The 17,274-nt window shown below is 42.2% G+C and overlaps 4 protein-coding genes and 1 non-coding gene across 5 annotated transcripts; 3 read left to right on the top strand and 2 right to left on the bottom strand.

Moving 5' to 3' along the window:
- Positions 1 to 688: 688 nt before the first annotated feature.
- On the top strand, positions 689 to 1,654 carry Pmar_PMAR022645 (mucolipin, putative; the record flags this gene model as incomplete). The annotated part of the gene is made up of 2 exons (XM_002774729.1): positions 689 to 937; positions 1,016 to 1,654. 2 exons carry the CDS (start codon positions 689 to 691, stop codon positions 1,652 to 1,654), a joined length of 888 nt encoding a protein of 295 aa, XP_002774775.1.
- Positions 1,655 to 2,323: 669 nt separating this feature from the next.
- On the bottom strand, positions 2,324 to 2,396 carry Pmar_PMAR022644. The gene has a single exon. It is a non-coding gene; the product is annotated as a tRNA-Thr (tRNA).
- A 456-nt stretch (positions 2,397 to 2,852) lies between these two features.
- Pmar_PMAR022643 (hypothetical protein) lies at positions 2,853 to 3,293 on the top strand (the record flags this gene model as incomplete). The annotated part of the gene is made up of 3 exons (XM_002774728.1): positions 2,853 to 2,923; positions 2,976 to 3,091; positions 3,196 to 3,293. The coding sequence occupies 3 exons, from the start codon at positions 2,853 to 2,855 to the stop codon at positions 3,291 to 3,293; spliced, it is 285 nt and encodes a 94-aa protein (XP_002774774.1).
- A 305-nt stretch (positions 3,294 to 3,598) lies between these two features.
- Positions 3,599 to 11,114, top strand: Pmar_PMAR022642 (gamma-tubulin complex component, putative; the record flags this gene model as incomplete). The annotated part of the gene is made up of 20 exons (XM_002774727.1): positions 3,599 to 3,646; positions 3,864 to 4,005; positions 4,052 to 4,121; positions 5,066 to 5,185; positions 5,307 to 5,432; positions 5,662 to 5,766; positions 6,498 to 6,586; positions 7,017 to 7,111; positions 7,541 to 7,705; positions 8,155 to 8,277; positions 8,323 to 8,414; positions 8,464 to 8,543; positions 8,597 to 8,749; positions 8,947 to 9,052; positions 9,766 to 9,881; positions 10,116 to 10,236; positions 10,282 to 10,385; positions 10,441 to 10,555; positions 10,600 to 10,674; positions 10,932 to 11,114. 20 exons carry the CDS (start codon positions 3,599 to 3,601, stop codon positions 11,098 to 11,100), a joined length of 2,214 nt encoding a protein of 737 aa, XP_002774773.1. The 3' UTR covers positions 11,101 to 11,114.
- Positions 11,115 to 15,837: 4,723 nt separating this feature from the next.
- Pmar_PMAR022641 (hypothetical protein) lies at positions 15,838 to 16,130 on the bottom strand (the record flags this gene model as incomplete). The annotated part of the gene is made up of 2 exons (XM_002774726.1): positions 15,838 to 15,933; positions 16,071 to 16,130. The coding sequence occupies 2 exons, from the start codon at positions 16,128 to 16,130 to the stop codon at positions 15,838 to 15,840; spliced, it is 156 nt and encodes a 51-aa protein (XP_002774772.1).
- Positions 16,131 to 17,274: the final 1,144 nt, after the last annotated feature.

Raw genomic sequence — 17,274 nt, 5'->3', positions numbered from 1 at the left:
GCCTCCTGTCATCGACCGTTTGTTTTCCTCGCCTCTCGAGCAATACAAACGGTTTGGTAAACGACCAGTTGCCATGGGTATCAATCTGATGCTGGCAGTGATTACGTTAATCGTCGCGGTCGAGTTTATCGATGTGAATGTGCGTCATGCGTCGCAGTCGTTGCGACACTTCTACGGCATTCTTGTTGCTAGTAGCGACAGTCCACAGGAGAACGGTGGAATGCACAACAGGGAGAAAATTATTGACTCGCAAGTTGACCTCGCGAATTCCCTAGTACGAATTGCTAAATCCTCAACGACAATCTCGGCGAGTGCGACGAACCAGTATGAGCTCATTGAGTCCCCCGTTGATAATGATGATGCTCTGAGGCTCGTGGTGAAGTTTGAAGACTCGAAAGATCTTGTACGGTTTACTCTGGCTAATTCTACTCATCTTGACAGAGTGCTGAGTACTCTCGAGGACGACCCGACGTTTGCCCTCCTCGGACGAGATCGGTTCTCATCAATGGTGACACCTATGAAGATCCGTGACACGCAATACAGGGGCTCCCACTCGTGTTTAGAGTGGTCGTTGTTACCGACATATGCAGAGAACGGCGATGGTCAGCTATCGTTGCGTTTACACTATCACGTCTATAGTTGTTCTGGTGTGCATCTCAGCACCTGGGCTATATGGGCGTTGTTGACGATGCTAGTCTGTGCCCTTGCAAGCGCAGCAGTGAACGTCTTAGCTTTGGGTTATCGTATTAAGGTCATTCATACCTTTTTGAAAGACTCTAGTGTACAAGATAAGTTAACTGTGATGAATCTGTGGTTGCTGTTTTCGCTCATTGGTAACATCATCCAGTTGGTCGCTGTTGGTTATGCATTCCTAGTGGATCGGCCTGACATTTATATGAGACTCAATTTGTTCGGCGTGAGTGCGGCCATTGCTTTGGTCAGCCTAGTGCGATATTTGGCACATTTTCGTTCTCTATATATTTTATATTCAACACTTGCACATGGCATACCACAGATCTTCAAGTTCTTAGTCGGGGTCTTCCCGGTTTACTTGTCGTTTGTTGTATGCGCAGTATGTCTGTTCGGCTTCCACAGCCATTGGTTCGTCAGCTTGGGTGACTCAAGTACTGCTCTATTCTCTCTCTTGAATGGAGATCAGATTCATGATACGTTTACGAACCTCAAGGATGTCTCAGTGCTGGGGAGTAGGGTATTTTTATACTCTTTTCTGGCCCTGTTTATCTACGTGGTGCTTAATATTTTCATCACTATTGCTGAGGATGCCTTTTTCACTGTAAAATTCATGCAGGGTGGTGCTGGTCCTATCACAAACATACCTCGTTATGGACACCAAGCTCCAGCTGTTCACTTCCTCCACAACAACACCGAGGAGATTACTCGCATGCCTAAGTCGCTCACATCGTATCGTCATCGTGCGAGCGACCCTTTGTTGAGGAAGCTCGCTGCTCTGAACGAGGGTGGTGTTATGGTCTCGCACGACGAGGCTAGCACGGTCGCTGGTGGCGACTCTCCCCCGAATCAGTACGAACTGCAAGCACAAGTTGCTCTATTAATGAGACAATGTCTTGAGATGCAGGATCAAGTTCGGAAGCTGAGCGAGGCCTTGCTGAGTAAAGGCAGCAGCCGTGTGTGAAAAGATTATACTGATTGATGAAGGTTTCCAGTAGCTATGTTATCAGGAACTATTATTATTTCCTTTTCACCATTATACCGCGAATTTTCACTGTCATTATCATCGTGGTGTAGGTCGGTGCACATCTCAAATCTGTATTGTTATTGACTCTGTCAACTGTGATTGACGTACATACACTTGGGGTGTTCTCATTGGTGGAAGTTACCATTATCGATCAATACGTGTTGATAAGTTACCTCGGTTCATCGACCCAAGATTTGAACTCTTCATCATATTATATTCGAATCGAGTTGTCTGTCGGAGGAGTCCGTTGAAAACCGATGAAGTCATAGTGTTATCTGCGGTGTTTGGTTGTGTTGTTCATTGGCCGTGGGGTACCAGTATGTTTCTGATTTCGGCGCTGACTTTTTTCAATCGGGGAGCTAATGTGAGTGATAGTGCTTTCTCGCAGCGATGGAAGATGATGAAGATTGGTAACGGTGGATCACCGCTATCATCACCACCGGTGATGGTCCGAATAAAATTGGTTCATTCAGTTCTCTAATAGAATGGGAAGCGTGATGATTGGTGTTGTAGTTAATATCACTCAGAGGGATTTGCTTGAATAAAGGAATTAATTTTAATGTCTTGTACTTATACAAAATATATGAAATATGTATAATATGTATAAGCCTTCTGCCGGAGTTGAACCGACGACCTCCCGCTTACTAAGCGGGTGCTCTAGCAACTAAGCTAAGAAGGCTGTGTGTTGGTTTTGTCATATATTGCTCGTTCATGGTTTATTGCACACCCCTTGCAACTATGAATATTGATCCTATGCGATTCCGTGAGTAGTTCACCACACGACATGCAATTCGGCATCAAGTGCATTCGTTGCGGTAGCTTTATGCTCACTCGTTGTAACAATGAGTTCTATGTTGTGAAGACCGAAGGGAATGTGGTGTCCCAAACTGGAAAAGAGTATTCCCTTCTCCCTTCGGTCAATGGAACTTCCAATGACTAAGGGGAAAGGGGATACTCCATCGCTCTGAATTCAAGACAGACGTGGCAGTTTTATTCAGATAGAGATTGATCGGGATCAAATCTGTCTTCTATCTGATCAACACCCCGTGCTTTGGTTTGCCAGGCCGCCGCTCTGTATTCAACATTACTCTACCATATGACCATCGACAATTCAAACGTGTCGTCAATACTCCGCATGTTGGTAGCCGATATCATGGGCATTCCTGATGAACTAGGGAATGCCCGAGTAAACGAGAGATTCCATTGGTGAGTTATTAACAGCAATACTCTCGCTCCCTTCAGTGCTTCTGAATTTCAGGGCCTTATCGCCTCTAGCATGTAAACAAGTGGATTTCGGCATCGCTGAGATCCCTGAGAATTCGGTGCTGACGAGCCTCATCAGGACGCTGGAACGTAGGGAGCACACGCGTGTCGGTAGGTTGACTTCACTTCACAAAAATTGATCATGGATATGAGGTCTCTTTCACTCAGGGGAAGTGAACAGTACCGGCGGCAAGTCCCTACCCCCTTCACTGCAGTGCCAAACGCTAGTAAGGCAACTACAGACAAACGGCTCGGTGCTGAAAGAAAGACCGGCCATTCTGCGGTTCCTGGCTTTGATGACGGGGACGGCTGATAAGGAGAACCTGTGTGGGAATATGGTAACCCGTTGTTGTTGTTGATGATGATGTTGTTGTATATGTTGTTGTTGTTGTTGCTGTTGTCGTTGTTGTTGTTGTCGTTGTTGTACATGTTGTTGTATATGTTGTTGTTGTTGTTGTTGTTGCTGTATATGTTGTTGTATATGTTGTTGTTGTCGTCTGATGCCAACTTTGAGCCTTATAAGTATATACAGCAAGACTATACAATAGACCTTAATCCTATTCATATGAAATATGAATAGCTTTTTAAGACCCGCGTCGGTGTTTACTTCATTCTACCATGGGTATCTTCGCGAAAGGCATACGTCTTATCTATCGCAACGACGAAGTAAACTCATGGACATATTGCCACTGCATAACTTCTTTCCAAAACAACGACCAGATTGTTGTTGTTGTTGAAAATCATTGCACTTGAATTCTCCCATTAGTAATCACTTAATGCAACTTTAAGATTTCCCATTAAAGCTTACTATCGTCGTAGCATTCAACGTTAAAACGGCACCGCAGTGCAAAGTTTTCCAGTATACGATTTGCAATTTTCTCAGGACGCCCTTGCGCATGCGTGCACGCAGTCTACACCCAACAATGAGGGAGCAGCGGTAAAGATGCTCAGTGGCTCCGTAGCGGCTCGAGGACCTTCCAACAGCAACACTTCGAATGAAGTTATATCGGTTGTTGAAATCAAGGGTGATGTTGCTGGGGTAGCTGATTTTATAAATGAATGTGATATCAGGGGCGACCGAGTCGGAGCTCGTACGAGACTTAGTATTCGTTCTTCAAGGCGTAGACGGCAGTATTTTCAGGTTGGTGTTGGTGATGAAAATTAATGATAAATTTCGAAATTTTACGGTAGTTTAATATTTCTAATGAAACTAGTAGCAATAACGAGTTTCACATTAACAAATACAATTTTAATCTTACATTAAAAAAATTCACAACTTTTTCGGTTTCACAAAAAAAACATTTATTTTCAGTTTTACAGGAAAAAATTACAATTTTTTCCGTTTTACAAAAAATGACAATTTTTCCAGTTTTACATGGAAAAAAAAGGCAATTTTTCCAGTTTTACATGGAAAAAATACAATTTTTAAAGTTTTACATGAAAAAAAAATACAATTTTTTCAGTTTTACATGAAAAAAATTACAATTTTTTCAACTTTACAAGGAAAAAAATACAATTTTTTCAATTTTACATGAAAAAGAATTACAATTTTTTCTGTTTTACATGAACGAAAATTACAATTTTCATAGTTTTACAGTAATTTAATATTACGAATGAAAAAATGGATTTTACATTATCGATTTTACATTGAAAAAACAATTCGAGAATTTTGCGATTTCTTTTTTTCGCATTAGTTTCTGGGTCAACGTCTTTTTATATGATCGTTTTCTAATGAAATGTCTCCAACAAATTCAATGGAGTTTCACGACCCGTTTTACAAGGAGTGGCGTAAAACTCGGTGAAAAACGCGATATTCCCGGTGACATGTAGTAGTCGTGAAATATTATTTTCACTAGTGTTTTTCATATCACTAGGGTGGTGAAAGTCCAATAGAAAAGCTCTCTATGGTGGCACGCTCAGAATTACACTCATACAACCTAAATTCACAGTGGAGTTTCATCCTGGTGATATGAAAAACAATAGTGAAAAATATAGTTCACGACTACTGCATATCACCGCGAATATCGCGTTTTTCGCTGAGTATTACGCCACTTCACGTAAAACGGGCAATCTCAACTCGCGCAGGTTCAATCCCCGCACAGAGCGTTATATATTTAGCGGCAGCAGTAACGGTCGAGACATAGAGCTTTCGGCTCGGCATGGATCGGCTTGTCAAGATGTATGCCACGTTGGAGGAGTATACAGGTGAAGAGGGTTGTTGGAGTTTTACGCGTTTTACGCGAAGTGGCGGGGTGAAGTCGCGATGATAAGCAGTAGTCGTGAAATATAATTTTCACCATTTTTTCGGGTGAAATTTCACTTTCAGACGACTACTTGAGCGATGTAATCGTCTACTTGATGACGATGAATCGATCTGCACGCATGCACATTCGTCCCCCACAGCGGCCGCCTTCGCAACACAGATAAGGGAGAGGTTGATGGAATACTATAGGTGAGCAAAACAGCAGTGTTGGGGTAGGAATACATATGTTCGCCGCTTTTCTCAGCTGAGCTCAGAAGAGTTTCCAAAGCTGATTATGGGAATACAAATCCGAATTAGGGTACAAAAATTTCCCCAAAAATTGCTCGAAATTATCATATTTTCACCGACATATGCATTTATTCCCGTATTGGGAAAAACTCGGGGGCGGAGCGAAGTTTTTTTAATGACGATTTTGTAGATTAACAGTAACGTTGGAGTCTCGTGTGAGCGGGCAAGAGTGGACACTGCAGCATTTACAAGCTTGGGTGTATCAGCCTGGCCGACAGCTAGCAGCTCTGGAGAGGTGACGACAATGTTGGGTTTCCTCGGCTGAGCTTGGCAGTTTCCTCATAAATTTTGGGAGTTTTTATGTGAATTTGGGGGAAAATTTAGCAGAAACCAATGAGAATTTCCAAAAAATTTCACGCAATTTTCACATTATCATCAACACATGTAGTTGTATATTTTTGCATTTTTTTGGACGTTGCTCATCGCAGTGGCGGAAAATATGCTGACAATATGTGACAATATGAAAAATTGTTATTGGTTTTTGTACACTTCTACCTGAGTTCACATAGAAAGCCTATAATTGGTGAGGAAAGCAAACATATATTCCCGCACGGTCAATGACGATAGTTGAATCTCATCACCTGTAGGGGTTGTAAAATGTACCTCTTCGGAAAATATAATGCTGATTGGGAAAGCTGTTACTGCAGAAGGAGAATTGCAATATGTACGGTACGTGAATTACCCAGTTGTTGTGTTGTGGATTAAATTACTCTCGAAGGGCGCAGGTTTAATATCGGGGTCGGACAGGTGCAAAAAAGTGCCATAAAATTTTTTTCTTCCGAAAATCGACTGAGGACAGGTTTCATGGAATATAGCTATACAAGAGGGGCTTATATTCGAAATTTTCGCTTGGAAATCGGTCTGTAGAAAAAGTTAACTCTGATGGCGCGTGCGTAACTTTGATTATCAGAAGTCTCTTACGAGTTGTATTTTACGCCCAGCAACACTTCTGGTTCGTATTGTTAGGTTGACGCAAGTGTGTTTGTCGGAAAACAACGGCGGAGCGATGATTTCGGACATCATAACTCTTCGTGACTCTCGTCCTGCTAATGGAGGTGAGGCGAATAGCGCGCGCCCTGGTGATCGATTATGTATATGTTGTAATTTACCGCCGAAATGACCAACGGTAATTTGATCATGCAGTTCGTATGGAGTTTCATATGGAACTTGTTTTTTTGGGAGAATTTTTGAAGTTTGAAAATTCGCATATCAACTTTTGATGGGTTGGGATTCAACATTGGAGTTTAACCCTAGTAATATGAAAAACATATTTCACGACTATTGCATATCATCGTGAATATTGTGATGGTTTAACAGACTCACTGGAGTTTCATAACCCGTTTTACGTGAAGTGGCGTAATGCTATGTGAAAAAGGCGATATTATTCACGGTGATATGCAGTAGTCGTGGAATATTTTTTCACTAGTGTTTTTCATATCACTAAGGTGGTGAGACTCCAATTTTTGTATGCACATTCCTTTTCAGTGTGTGCAAGAAGGTGTACATCTCTACGTAGTGTTCTCGACGACATCGTCTCCCAAACGCTTCAACCGTTGGTGGCGACTATACGCCTTTGGCTGGTAGGTTGAATTGCTTTGATATTGACGTGGAAATCAGCTCGGAAATTATTGATTTTTTTTCAACTCTATAAGTGTTTATCTTACTTACCCGTTAACGTGAAGTGGCGTAATAGTCCATGTGAATATGTTTTTTTCCGACCGATAATACAATTGGTTTGTGTGAAAGCAATTTTGAAATAAGTTTTTCACTAGGCTTCATCGGGTAGGTAGAATCGTTTTAATTTAATGAAGTTTCACGACCCGTTTTACGTGAAGTGGCGTAAAACTCGGTGAAAAACGCGATATTATTCGCGGTGATATGCAGTAGTCGTAAAATATGTTCTTCATATCACTATGGTGGTGAAACTCCAATGTTGGATTTTATGATAGTGTATTATTAACTTTGTATTATTCGTGTCATTTCTCACACTACTGTGTGCTGCTTTTCAGACTGAAGGTCGCATTATGAAGGGAAACGAAGAGGACTTTTTTATACAGGGCGCCAGGCAGGCCTCTAACAATAACAAGAACAACTCGTCTGATATTTGGACAAGTGCATTTACGATAGACTTCGATAAAGTGCCGGCCCTCATCAGTGAGGAAGTGGCGTTAAAGGTGAGCAGCGTTTGCATTCCTCGGCTGAGCTGAGGAGATTCCTCGCGAATTGTACGAGTTTTGGTTGTAGAAATATACAGAAACCAGTGGAAATTTCCCGAAATTTCCTCCCAGAATTTTCATATTGTCACCAACACATGTAGTTGAGCATGTGCATAATTTCCCTATACTGGGCTGCAGTGTTGGAGAAATATCTGTTTGCTTTCCCCAGCTGAGTACATTGGAGTTTCACCCTAGTGATATGAAAAACACTAGTGGAAAAATATCTCACGACTACTGCATATCACCGCGAATATCGCGTTTTTCGCAGAGTATCACGCCACTTCGCGTAAAACGGGTCGTGAAGCTCCATCATTATGAAATTTCGCAAAATTGTATCAGAATTTTCTCACTGTCATAAATACTGAGATGAAAATTTGCATCGCTCCGCTAGAGCTGTTCAAATTTAGATATTTGTTACGGGTAAATCGATCAACTTTGTACGCCAATGCTGTAGTGAAGGCGATTGGCTGAGTGACCAACAGCAGCAGATACAACAGGAAGAAACTGACCCTGATAGCCTTACTAACATGGTGTGTAAAAAGCGCGCGCCCTGGTAATCGATTTCATGTTTATAGGTTCAGAAGGCTTATCGGCGGGAAACCTCTCTGGTGTTTAATTTGATGATGAATAAGTATCGCTTGCAGGATCATTTACTGGCGGTGAAAAAGTAGAGGAAAATTTTGGATTTTTCGTCACGCGCCACAAAATTATTCCAGATATTTACTACTCTCGCAAGGCGACTTCGTGGGCCACCTACTCGACTTGATGAGCGAACAACTGTCCACACGCGCACAAGGTTTCAATTTGTTAAACTTTTTGGAATTTTCTGATTGTTGTTTTTTCTGGCAGTACTGAGAGTCCATACGTTCCGGGACCTCACAGACCACGCGTTGCGTCTACAAAGGTTGGGCAGTGCAAGTGGCAATTACGACCAGCAAGATGAGGAGGAGTTTGACAATAGACTTACGGCGCGCCTTGAAAAATCAGGGCTCAGTGACACTGGTGAAAACAGTGTTGGAGGAATATACGTGTGCTTTCCTCAGCTGAGTTGAGCAGTTTTTCCCTTACTAGCTATGGAATTTGAGTAGAAGTGTTCGGAAACCAACAATAATCTCCTCAAAATTTTTCACATGTAGTTTGCGATGTGCATATTTTTTCCCAGCATTGGGTGGTGAAGTAGTGGTCGCTGTTGTTATCAGGCTGGGAAGTATTCTCGTTGGACTACATCGCGACTCAGCCGGTGTCGGTGATACTACACGAAGAGGCGATGGAGAGGTATAGGAAATTATTCAGCATTTCTTGGAGGTGGGTGAATGGTGATTATGGTTGTCCAATTTTGGAGGAATATATGTTTCCCGCTCTCCTCGGCTGAGCTTAGGGGGTTTTCACTAAGTATTGGAGTTTTTATACGAAGTAGGGTATAAATGCACAGAAACTAATAAGGATTTCCCAAAATTTTATCCAACTTTTTCATGTTGTTGCCAACACATGAAGTTGTCGATGCGCATATTTTCCCACGCTTGCGTTATCACTAGGCCTTCGTGACGAAGGGGCGGAGCTCATTGAGTCCACGTCCATGGACTCAATCAATGAATTCTACATAGGTCCCCGGTTCGATCCCCGAATAGGACATTTCTCCATCATTAAAGTTTTTCGTGCATATCTCTTCGAGCTGTTCGCATGAACCAGATTTCCAAAGCCTCTGCATATAGAGGAGTCGGTTGATCTATCTGGTAGCTTCCTACGCTCCGTAGTTAAGCCAGAATAATTCTGCACGCACGCACAACGCGAAAGTGCCTGTTGTTCTTGCGGTATATGCTCCGCTCGCTTCGCTCGGTCCGCCATGATACCGGAAATTCACCCTAGTTATATGAAAAACACTAGTGGAAAGCATGCTTAATCGTCGCGTTTTCACCGAGTTTCACGTAAAACGGATGAAACTCTTACAATATTTCTTATAATACCAGTGTAATAGTATAACATCAAGTGGTCGTGTTACTCACACTAGTGCATTTCAGATTGCATCGTGCGGAGAGGCAGTTATCATCAGCTTGGAGCCAGCAAATGATAGCTCATCGTACGGTACTGCAGGCCGTCGTTAGTAGAGGAAAGCAGAGGAGGAGGCGGAGCGAAGGTGAATTGTTTTTACTTTTTCACCAGTATTGTGCAATGCTATCAAGTTGAAAAGTGTCATAAAAATATATGTCTTTTCATAAGTGTACTACGTCATTGTTTCTTCCAATACAAAGTGTGAGAATTGACGAGTGAGTGTAGAAGTGTAACGAAATTTCCCAAAAAAATTTCCGGGATTTTCCATAGTGTCTTCAATATGCATGGTTTACTGACATGTGCATATTTTCCCTCACAGGTCAACCGTCATCATCGCTATCGACCGACAGTGTTGGTGTTGTTGTTCATCTGCTGAACATCTGTAACGCATTACGGCACGAGATGTGGCACCTGGTTGAGCACCTCCGATCATTCTTCGCGTGAGTTGATCGATGTGCATTATGAGGGGCAGTGAGCAAGCTCAGATTCAACGTCATCGATACGGCCTGGCAGAAACTGCGGGACTCGTTGGAGTCTCTTGCTGGTCAGCAAGAAGCTGATCTTGATAGGGTCCTCCGACTGCATGAAGGTGTGATGGAGTATTAATTTTGTGGCGCGTGACGGAAATCGTCTTTGCTATTCAGAATATCTGACGCGACTAACAGGCGGTCACTTTTTGAATCACGGCGATACGCCAGTAGGAAGGAAGCAAATGAAAGTGTTCGACGTCTTGAACGAATTACTCAATGGCATATACCAGTACGGTTGAGGTCACGTATTCGCGGCTTCATTGTTAATAGCAGATTCACGACGCTACAAGAACGAATATATGGCGATCTCTCGGGTGCTGTTGTTAGTCACGAAGCTGATGGGAATGAGTGAGCAGCGGGAAATTATTCAACTTATAATTTTCCTGGGAAAACCTTTTTTTCAATTTTTCACATGCCTAGGAACACATTCTTCGATTGGTTTCCCGTGTGAATGTCACCACATTAGGAACATCATTTTCCCCATTGTTATCAACCTCTGTGTTATCTAGCAAAGCTACGTGGATCCCTGGTTGTTATTAGCAATACACAGACTTTTATGGTTGAATTTACTGAGTGCTTGAAATTTCGAGTGTCTTTGTTATTAGAATGTCACTCATGGACGAGGCCACAGCTGCTGAGTTTAAACGTGCCGTGATGGAAAGACGAGAAGAGTTCCTCGGCAATTTGCAGAAGTTCTGTGCAGGCGCCATGGATACGAAAACTGAATTAAAGCATCTTGTGAATCGCATAGACTTCAACTGTTTCTACTATTGAATGCATTTCCATGCAGCTATTGGCTTTTCGTTGAGAATAGTGAGGAGATGAGCAAACGAAACATTACCATCATATCAACTCACAACGATCGTATGATACGAATAGTATCGGCGTTTAGTCTCGCCCTCGGGCTAGTGACGACTAGTGAATGACGATTACTTACGATCAGCAATAGGTTTATTCACCTCCCTACCGTCCCCTAGTGTAGTAAAGTGAATCTGCAAACGATTACATTGGATGGCGATATACTCTAGATAGATGACGGGAGATATCGATTCTTGTAAAATAGAGGGGACTTGTAGAATAAGCTGTTGGGAAAGAGGAATGTCATGAACAGCGAAGTACAATGCGGCAATTAAGAATATAAGCTTTCTCGCGAGTCTCCTCAAGACTGAACAGCGGCTTCGAACTCGAACATGTGCCTTCACCATTCTATCGACTCTAACCTGTGCAATTAAGCTCTCAACTTCGAGCCATTGCTGAGAGCAGTGAGGAGATGTTCACAAGACTGTCAGGGACAGCCAATGCAGGGTCGTGCTATGATAGCATTCACTGGCCGATGCCACCTTCCCACCCTTCTATGAAAAGCGACTCGCACGAGATTATCCGCAGAAGCTGATATCGGTTACCGAGTTGCTAACACTTTGATGAACGTAACATTAGTGTTCTAGTAACATGCTGAATGCACTGCTTAATTCCGAGACTCTCAGCATCAGTGACTCATCAGATTTGGGTGGTCATGTCGACTCGGGGGCGTTCACATGACCAGGCGGTGTCTGCTGTGAACCTCTCATAATTGAACTCAATTGGTGCTCGAGTTGTGCATCGCTGACTGACGACTTGATGGGACCAAAAAAAGGATGTAATCAAGGAAAACGTGCAGCTTTCTGGTTACTTTTAAAAACTCACCCGAGACTCCTTTAAGAAGGTATAAACAACATCGGATTCAATCAACGTAATGTTATGTCCTATCGCCACTAGGAGGGTACCGCGGTGCCATTAAGATGTTGTTGAAACCAACAAGACATAACATTGCTGCAAATATGTGAGATCGTGGGAGGAGAAAAGCTCGAAAAGTACCCGTGCCCAGAATCGAACTCGCAGATAATCGTTCCGTCTTTCTCTTGATGGCCCAGTAGTATCAATTCCTCCCCTTACTTTCACACTGTACATCTTTCTGACAATACATATGATATGTAACATATCATACCACCTCCCAGTACCAGGAGAACTCATTTCGGTAATTTATACCAAATTCCTCAGTATTTACAATAAGGGCAGTAGCTGCCCACTAGCTCTTCTTATCGTATGGCCTACACCATTGACCTTATGGTATGCTAATCCATTATCTGATGTCTAAGAACTATGCTGTGTGCTTCTGTTACTGTCTCCATCTATTATTCTAATATTTCTAATAGACGAAATCGTGAGTGATATTAGGTATTCTCAACAAGATGGGATGTCACCCACAGAACGTACCGCGCAAGGCGAATACGCGACTCAGAAGTTCCGACTAGCAACACAACAGACATCGTAAATAAGGCAGAAATCACAGACATCATGTTGCGCACGGCGTGATTCAATTGAACAATCGCGTACAAACAGTTTGATATCGTGCATGAATATTCCTTCGCCACCTCCCCATCGATCCTCCTAGATTGTCCCTACTGTTATTCTTAGCCAGAATACTATCCGTTGTCAAGTCGCCAGAATACCGTTCTATCCACCAAGACAGTGCTGATAGCGACACCTGAATAGTGTTGGAGGAATATATACTCGCTTCCCTCAGCTGAGCTCGAGAGTTTCCTCGTTAAGTTTCCATACAAATGGGAGTAGAAGTATACAGAAACCAATAAGAATTTCCCAAAATTTCCTCAGAATCTCCATATCGTCACCTTCACATGATTACCGTATTATTCGTAAGTTAACAACGACGACACTTGTTGATTTGTCTAATCTCAGCATCTACCTTTGGGGGCTCGTTACAGTCGTTTACCCTACAGCGCTCCGCGGTGATAACAGATCGGAGAAATTCAGTCACCTGAGAATTCCAGAGGAAATGTATGACACATGGCGATCTACCACGATAGCAGCGTCAGTGTTGGAGGAATATTTGTTTGGTTTCTTCAGTTGAGCTCAGGAGTTTCTCACCACATTATGAAGATGGAACTTCATTTTTTGTCGGTTTCTGCAGTAGAGGAACAAAGCATATTTTTTTCAGAAATTTCCATATTGTCACCAAAACACATATTTTTCCCACCTCAGATTCTCGCAAGGAGATTGCTAATTGTTCAAATATTCCTTCTCTAAACATCTCGGAAGTGACCTCTTCCTCAGGGGTAGTTCTGAACACCCTTGCCAACCACTGACGGCATGCTGGAGCATCAAAGGACGACTCCAGATACTCGAGTACTACCTACTGATCAAATTGAAGGCAGCGCGGTGCAGTTTACTAGAGCCATATATCAACCAGTGTTGAAAGAATATGCACCCGCTTTCCTCAACTGAGCTCGGGAGTTTCCGCACTTACAACACTTAGGGTAGAAGTGTACAGAACTCAATAATAAGTTTCCTCCAAGAATTTCCCTATCGTCACCAACACATGTGGTTGACCATGTGCATATTTTCCCTCACATGGTATCAGCTCACTAACTATTCAGAGTGTGTATGAATATCCCGTCAAACCATTATTTTTTTTCGAGATTTGCCACCAAAATGAAGAAAAAAAGTAAGCTCAGAACTCACCACGACTGAGAGCATTGTCGTACAACGGAATAACTCTAATAGTCAAAGTTACATATGTATACGTATATACTTTTCCCTCTTTTTCCTTTTCAGGAATGTGAAATTTGTATATATCTTCGCACACGATACATATATATTATGGAGTGCATCGTTTTCTCTAGGTATATTCGGGAATTTACGCTAAGTAGTGGGCCACGCTTAGATATACTGCTGAGCTATCACATACTCGACTGAGTTGATAAGTATCGTGCTTTTCATCAAGAAAATTGCAGAAAACTTTATAATTCTTTCACCAGGAAGAATTTGGTCATCAAATTCCCACAAGGTAAACGTGAAAAATTATGTTTTTAATAGATGACGATTATTAACGATCAAGTATTGTGTCGTTTCTGTATGAGTTGTCTCCTCTTCTCTGGCTCCTTGCCTTAGCGTATATCTTAGCCTCGCATCAGGAAGCTCTACTTTTGATTATATAGATTGTTCAGTTCTTCCTACAAGTCCTCTTATATGGCATTCGAAGAGCAACGATCCTCAACACAACTAGTTGAATTAATAACTCGTGATAAAGCCTTACCATCAAATTCTTAAATTCCCTCAAATTCAAACACCCGTCACCGTGAGCGTCGAATATATCAACCCAGTCAGTCACGACCACCTGAGTGCGTATGATCAACACCGTGCATTAGTGATATTTTCAAATTTCATGGAAACTTCCACTCGAATTCGTATATAAACTTCTATAAAAAATGAGGAAACCGAACTCAAACATATATTCCAAAACTGATAAACACAGTTATATAACAAGAGAAAGAAACTACGATAACGTGAGGAAAACTTTCCGGATGGCGAATGATGGCAACCAGTGTGAGAGAATATGCACATGGTCAACTACATGTGTTGGTGACAACATGAAAATTCCGAGGTAATTATGGAGAAATCTTCGTTGGTTTCTGTACATTTCTCCCCAAATTTATGTGATAACACCTAGAATTAGTATATAAAACTCCCGAGCTCAGGTGAGGGAAGCGAAAGTATATTTCTCCAACACTGGTGGCAACCTACTTCTGCATCGCCAACGTTCGTCCCTTGCGCTACTATAGCGCGTCTTAACTCATCTTTCTCGAGTTTACCATTACGATCAATGTCGTATAGTTTGAAAACAAGTTCTGATACTCCTGGAACGTGCTGAGATGGAATCGAAACCAGCAATACGAGTTACATGAACTCTTTCAAGAAAAGGCATCAGCCGTTTTCCGTGCTGTGTTGATTAGTAGGGCTAAAGTTGAGATCCAACGTTCCTTCTTAGCACGTAGAATGGTTGGGATACGAATGAAGGAGTTTCACCACGCGTTTTACGCGAAGTGGCGCAATACTCTGTGAAAACCGCGATATGGCGTGGTCGGGAAATATGTTTTTCACTACTATTTTTTCATATCACTAGGTATGTCATAGCCAAGCCCCTGAAGTTCTTATGTGCACGTATTTACGTACACTGCCGTTTACGCGTATTACTCAGCGTTCATTTCGCACATGGCCAACAACTGTGTGTTTAGATGGTCATCAACATATAACAAGAGCTAGAGTTGAGATCCAACCCCCCCCCCTCTTAGCGTGGTATTCCTCATATGTTAAAGCACGCTAGATAGTGTTGGGCGTGTTGTGTCGTCCTGAGCTAGCTTACCTTCTACCCCCGATGGAGCTGAGGTTTACCATCAGTTATTCAAGTGATAAGAAGCAACCATCATAGAATGAATCTATTACTATTAACACCATTTTCTGCGTCATGTGTACTAGTGTGGAGTAACATGCACATGGTAAACTACATGTGAAATTTTGTGAAATTCTCATTGATTCGTATATACACCACCATGATTAACGAAGAAACTCCCGAGCTGAGCTGAGAGAAGCGGCGGCAAACATATATTCCTACTCCAACACTGCTGCACACATTCCAATATTCTCATCACATACTCAAACAGTTTGAACGGTGTGTTACTCCTTACCAAACGGCGCGACATTCGCGTTGACCTTCTCATTCTGTTCGTCATTCTGTCCACTGCTGATCGGCGCTCTGAAACCGCATCGAATCTGAAATGGAATCCATAATGAATCATTGGAGTTTCACCACTCTAGTGATATGAAAAACACTAGTGAAAAATATATTTCACGACTACTGCATATCACCGCGAATATCGCGTTTTTCACAGAGTATTAGGCCACTTCACGTAAAACGGGTTGTCAAACTCCAGTATACGAACCAAGCCGTGTAGGGAAGCTATGCACATGGTCAACTACGCGTGTTGGTGACAATTAGTAAAATTCTGCGGAAATTGTTATTGGTTTCTGCACACTTCTACCCGAATTCGTGTGTAAACGTCATCCGAGCTCAGCTGAGGAACGCGAACATATATTCCTCCAACACTGAGTAATTCTCACTCACTCATCATCGAGACTCGGAGCTGCTGCTGCTGCTGCTGCTGGAGTCAACTGAAATAGGCTATCACGCTTAGTGCACGCCGAGCTTGTGTTGTCTTCCTCATTGGCCACAATCACATCACGGGCTTCATCGAGAACAACTCTATTCCGCAGGGAACGGAATATACGTAAGAATCGCAATCTACATGATGATGATGATGATGATGATGATGTCGGGGGAAAGCAGGATATTCACATGGTCAACTACATGTGTTGATGATAGTATGAAAATTCAAAGAAAATTTATTCGTGGTTTCTGTACATTTCTACCCGAATTCATATGTAAACTCCTATACTTAATGAGAGAACTCCTCAACCCAGTTGAGGAAAGCGGCGAACATATATCCGAATACTAAATGAGATTTATCACGAACACAATTTCCAATGATCTGACAGTCGATCAGATCATGATACACTTCAAGGGGCATTAAGACATACCGAAAAAATATCAACTTATATTCTGATATTTTATATTGGAGTTTCACGACCCGTTTTACGTGAACTGGTGTAATACTCCGTGAAATACGACGCGATATTCACCACTACGCAGTAGCCATGAAATATGTTTTTCATATCACTAGGTTGGTGAAACTCCATTACATTTACCAACAATCATTATTATCTTCGGTATACATTCTGTGATATTATAATGGAGTTTCACCCGGTTTACGTGAAGTGGCGTAAAACTTGGTGAAAAACGCGATTTGCGCGGCCTGTAGTAGTCGTAAAATATGTATTTCACTAGTGTTTTCCATATCACGGGTGAAGCTCCAATGATTTAGTCACTAATATACCTTTTGCCTCGCATTTCTCTCTCCACGGTTTGCTCTATTATATTAGGTCGCTTCATAAGCTCAGTTGCTGTTGCTGGTGTGAAGTAATATAAGAAGCCAGGAACCTTAGGCACATCTACCCTCATGCCTTATTGTTACAGTGCTACTGACCATTCGCCAA

Source organism: Perkinsus marinus (assembly GCF_000006405.1).
Source record: "Perkinsus marinus ATCC 50983 genomic scaffold scf_1104296957586, whole genome shotgun sequence".
In the NCBI taxonomy this organism is placed as follows: Eukaryota; Perkinsozoa; order Perkinsida; family Perkinsidae; genus Perkinsus; species Perkinsus marinus.
The sequence above is the reverse complement of the archived record's forward strand: the minus strand, read 5'-3'. Positions and strand labels throughout refer to the sequence as shown.